Source organism: Idiotropiscis lumnitzeri, chromosome 10, assembly GCF_059441095.1.
Source record: "Idiotropiscis lumnitzeri isolate Australia: NSW breed Sydney's pygmy pipehorse chromosome 10, RoL_Ilum_1.0, whole genome shotgun sequence".
NCBI classification, from domain to species: domain Eukaryota; kingdom Metazoa; phylum Chordata; class Actinopteri; order Syngnathiformes; family Syngnathidae; genus Idiotropiscis; species Idiotropiscis lumnitzeri.
Window position 1 is genome coordinate 3,256,576 of NC_142400.1, and position 5,130 is coordinate 3,261,705.

Below are 5,130 nucleotides of genomic sequence, written 5' to 3' on the forward strand. Positions count from 1 at the left end.
AATAATAATCTGCTACAAGCGCGTGTGTGTCTTCCGAGAAACATAAACCTGAAAATAAAACGCATATGCCAAGATGAAATATGCTTTTGTTTTATTTGCAGCCAAACGCTAAACCGAAAAAAAAAATGCATTTTTGACAGGGAGCGTTTTTGTGCAATATTTGACCAAGTCAAATTGTGAGTCACAAATTTTAATTTTGATTGTATGCAACGATTGTATTCGGAAGTTTTCTTAATGCAGAATGAATTGCATCCAGGTTTGTGGAAGTCGCAGTGCAGCGCTTTAAGAAGCATTTCGAGCAAGGATTGAAATTCATTGAAGGGCAAATAATAGCACTGAAAGGCCGAGATTTGTTTCAACCTTTAAGGCCTTATTTTAAGGCTTGTAGAAAAGAACAAAAAAAAAACTCGATTCGGGTTTTCCTGTCTTTTGAAGACATTTCTGCAGAGACTTTTACGTCAGATTATAAAACACAATTACACACAAATGTGAAATATTTTATGCACTTTTAAAAAGCGCCTAGTTGTACTACTCGATACGAGAAAAACGAAAATTCGATATCATGATCGCAAAAGTTCAGACTGGATGGCTGACGTCAAATCAGAATCATGACAACACATTATTTTGAAAAGACTCGATCGTGTCGTTGAAATGCGGCCTGCAGACAAAAGAAAAGACAGCGACACCAACAGAGCACTTTTCTTGTATATACGTTTTTATGTAAGTAATAAAATATTACTATAACATAAATAGAAATGCGACTTTGCAGTCTACATTTTCAGAGCAATCAACGTACAACCAATGAAGAAAGGAGAGTGAAATCATCCACTGCAACAAATATATAAAAAAAGAAAACAACAACAGAGCTAAAACAAACAAACAAAATAACACGTTGAAGAAATAATAAATATATATTTATAAATGAGTCATCAATAAATCAAAAATCATATTAAAATATCTTCTGGGATATTATTAGTAAGTGTACAAAACTGCCCGGAAAAGAAAGAAACAAAAACATATTTCAGAACAAATACAAGTTTTACATATTGGACATATTTACACATTTTCTCTAAAATCACCTTTTTTTTTTTAAACATTTTTTTCATTTTTTTTTAAATAATTGTCATGTTTTTTCTTGGGGGGGAAAAATCCCTCAACTGTCTGGTGAATAGAACTGCTATTTTTTTTGTTTTTGTTTTGCTTTTGGGACTGCTTTATGACACACAAAGACGTCAAATAAATATGATTTTAAAAGTAGAACAACAACAAACCCAAAAAAATCCATTGGCCGCGTTGCCTTCAGGGCCCCGCGGCTTTTTAAGTTTCACAGAAAGTCATGTTTTGATATTGGGGGGCACTGAAAGTTACCTGAGTTGCTCCAACTTCGCGTGGTGGTGGTTGGGGGGGGGGTCAATATCAGTGGAAGTGTTGCATAAACAACAAAAAAAAGTAAGTGCTCCATGCAAAGAAAGAGAAAAAAAATCGAGGGCAAAAAATCCACAATAAAAGGGGTGAAATGCTTTCTTTTAGCGTCTGCATTAGAAATTGCGACGTGTGGTTTAAAAAATAAAAATAAGGCGTGCAAGCAGAACATGTTCGTCCTGGTGCATTTGGAATAATTAATTGGCCACCGTTTTCCGCCCAAATTTGGACCCCGATGAGCTCCCGTCACGACTGCAAATTTCCGAAGCCCCCACAAAAAACACGACAGTGCACACTCGGGTTAAAAGGTTTGAAAAATTAAAAGAAAAATGACAAAACAAATAACAACAATGAAAAAAATGTTCATTCAGTGCTGACTTTTCATCTCCAGTGTTTTTTTTTCGTTTGTTTTTGCAGGCGTGTGGTGCGTTCACGGTCCCAAAAAAGGGGGAGGAGATGCTGATTCTCCTTACATCTCCTCCGTTATAATTTTGGTAAATAAATCTTTGTCTCGCTTTAAATTGAATATTTGTCACTAGATGTGTGTGTGTGTTTTTTTTAAACATTTGTCCCCAATGCTAAGTTAAAAAAACTGCACACCACGTCCCTCCCCCCCAAAAGTCTCGTCGAGGAAACATAAATAGTGTAAACTCCACGAAGTCCCTTTTATTTGTCTACAAAGGAGCCTGGTGGCGGGGTCGCAGGGGTGTTGGGGGGCCGGGAAGGGGGGGGGGGTCTGTCAAATGAGTCACTGCACGGGGCTGTGTAGCGAGCGGTGCAGCGGGGGGGTCTCCGCTTGGGAATATACGTCCTCCATGTTGGGGTGCGGGACCCCCACGGGCGTCATGCGCTTCTCCTTCTGTCTCCGGTTGCAAAACCAAACGCGCACCACCTCCTTCTCCAGCTGCAGCGTGCTGGCTAAAGTGCTGATCTCGTGCGCCGACGGCTTGGGGCACTTGAGGAAGTGGTTCTCCAGCGCCCCCTTGACGCCCACCTCGATGGAGGTGCGCTTCTTGCGCTTGCGGCCCTGCGCGGCGATCTTGTCCAGGTTGGTGGGGCTGCCCGTGTTGGAGTCGGTCTCCTCCAGCCACTTGTTCAGCAGCGGCTTCAGTTTGCACATGTTCTTGAAGCTCAGCTGCAGCGCCTCGAACCGGCAGATGGTGGTCTGCGAGAACACGTTGCCGTACAGGGTCCCCAGGGCCAGGCCCACGTCCGCCTGCGTGAAGCCCAACTTGATCCGCCGCTGCTTGAACTGCTTGGCGAACTGCTCCAGGTCGTCGGAGCTGGGCGCGTCCTCGTCCGAGTGGTCCTGGTGGTGGCCGAACGCCTGCTGCGGGGACTCCATGTGGCCGTCGTGCACCCCCGCCGCCGCCGCGTCGTCATGGAGCGGCTCGCGCATGCCGTGGTGCAGGGCGCCCGGCTGGGGGCTGCCCAGCATGGCGTTCAGGTTCGTGTATCCCGGCTGCGAGTAGACCAGAGCCTGGTGGCCGCCGCCGCCGCCCCCGCCGCCGCCTCCGCCGCCACCGCCGCCCGACGCGGGCGACAGCGGGGACAGGTGGTGCGCGCTGGCCGGAGCCCAGGCGCCGTGATGCGCGCCCGGCGTCTGCTGGTGCACCAGGTGGGATCTGTGGTGGAAGCCGGCGGCCGCCAGGTCCTCGCGGCTCGCCCCCACCACGCCGCCTTTGTGCTCCTGCTGGCCGAGGTGCGTGCCGCTGGACCAGTCGCTGTTAGACGTGGGCAGCCACTGGTGGTGCGTCAGGCTCATCGGGTGTCCCGTGTTGGTGGCCGCCAGCCCCTGCAGGTACTCGTGGTGCATCATTTTCTGCACCTCCCGGTAGGTTGTCCCCTGGTGCATGCGGTCCGAGTCCGGGTGCATGAGCGGGTTGGACGGCAAGGAGTTATTCCGCGGGATGTACTGAGCTGTTGTCGCCATGGCTCCGACTCGGAGAAGTGACGGGCGCCTTGGAGGTCTGTGGGCTTTAGAGCCCCGGACGGCGTCGGCGGAGGCTCTGGGAGGTCTTGGGCCGGCGCGAGGACACGCCTCCAAGAGGAGAGCATTGGCTCCGCTCCGACGGAGGCCCGCGGGGACGCGCTCGATAGGCGGAGGAGAAGAGGGGGACGCGCTCGCTCGCGCGCGCGCGCGCTTTTCTCTCGCGTTCGTGTGCCGGCGTGCGTGCGCGTGTCTTCACCTTAAAAGTCCAAACGTTTTTGTTTTAACGACATTAATTTTAATAACGCTACAGAGAGCGCCATTGATGCTTTATGTACACATCACGTGCACCTTAGCGAGTTCATTATAATGCCACTTTGCACATTATTTATCCATTTATTTTTTTTTTTTCCACAATACGTGCACATTCTCCCAACTCTAAGAGTATTTCCCTTACACCAATAATTCTTCAAGCCTGGTCTCATGCTTCAGAGTCGAGATGAATCCTTTCATTTGATTTTTATTCACATCAAAAGAGATTATGAGCAAAGCAGAAGGCTTCTTATATTGAAATACAATTAAATACGACAAATATGGAGCAGAGGGGAACACACACACACACACACACACACACCCACACACACATTTCATCTTTACCTTAAAAGTCCAGTGGTGTTTATTCCATTAATTGTTCAGATTGAATACCTCTGACTTTTGACACATTTTCACATTTGCAAGCATCTTAACGGCATTGTCTTCTGTTGATTTCAATGCTGCTAAAGCGTAAAGATAAAAACAAATGTATTGTGTTGCTGTGCAAATTCCATCCAAGCAACCATCCCATCCATTCATGTGTGTTACATCGCATCGCTCTGCCTCACACCCGGAAGACTGTCACTTTTTCCCCTCTCCCGAGGTAACAATGTGTTCAAATATATTCAATATTTTTCGTAGAAATCTATTTGGACCCTCTGGTGTTGCTAAATTAGGCAAAGCACAAACAAACATTTTCTAGGTAGTTTTGAAAACAAACCTATGATTTTTAAATTTTTATAGTAAAATAAAATCTCTGTACTGTCCCACTGTCATCCTCCACCAATGACGACATCCAAAGTGTTTGTAAAAAAAATAAATAAATAAATATTGAGCAGAACACGAGTTCCACTGGCACACTGTAATGAACATAACGCCCGCCCACCTTTCAGTGACACTGCCAGTTTGTTGAGGTTGCGCAACATCATACTAAGCTGTTCCGATAACATTCCGACGCTTGATTCGATCACTCGAGGCCTTCATTTCGAATATCTCGCTCATGATTTCCAGTCTTATGTCATCTCGACATCTGCTTGAATTTAACATCCTGGAGTACAACAATTAAATTAAATATTTTTGGTGTGTGTGTGTGTTTTAGCATCATACACACACCTTGACCTCAATGTACACACAGCTATCTTGACAACACACACATACAGCCATTTCACACACACACTCAGTGGCCCTCTCACACACACACACACACACACACACACACACACACACACACGCATTTCTCGTCTCCTTCCCCTGCTTGATCTGATTATTTTTCCCTTCACGTTTTGTCCCAATAGCAAATTACCAATTCTATGAATTGCAAAGCAGCCTCCGAGACGCTGAGGGGGTACACACACACACCCACACACACACGCACACGCACATATAGAGAGAGAGAGCAAGTGAGAGAGTGAGTGAGGGGGCTGTGTGAGGGTGGGGGGGCTGCAAAGATTGAAAGGGATCTTTTG

At 46.6% G+C, this 5,130-nt stretch overlaps 1 protein-coding gene across 1 annotated transcript; it reads right to left on the reverse strand.

Moving 5' to 3' along the window:
• Window positions 1–700: 700 nt before the first annotated feature.
• pou3f1 (POU class 3 homeobox 1) lies at window positions 701–3,392 on the reverse strand. Its single transcript, XM_088306797.1, has one exon. It carries the CDS (start codon window positions 3,353–3,355, stop codon window positions 2,171–2,173), a length of 1,185 nt encoding a protein of 394 aa, XP_088162923.1. The 5' UTR covers window positions 3,356–3,392; the 3' UTR covers window positions 701–2,170.
• Between the last annotated feature and the right edge of the window lie 1,738 nt (window positions 3,393–5,130).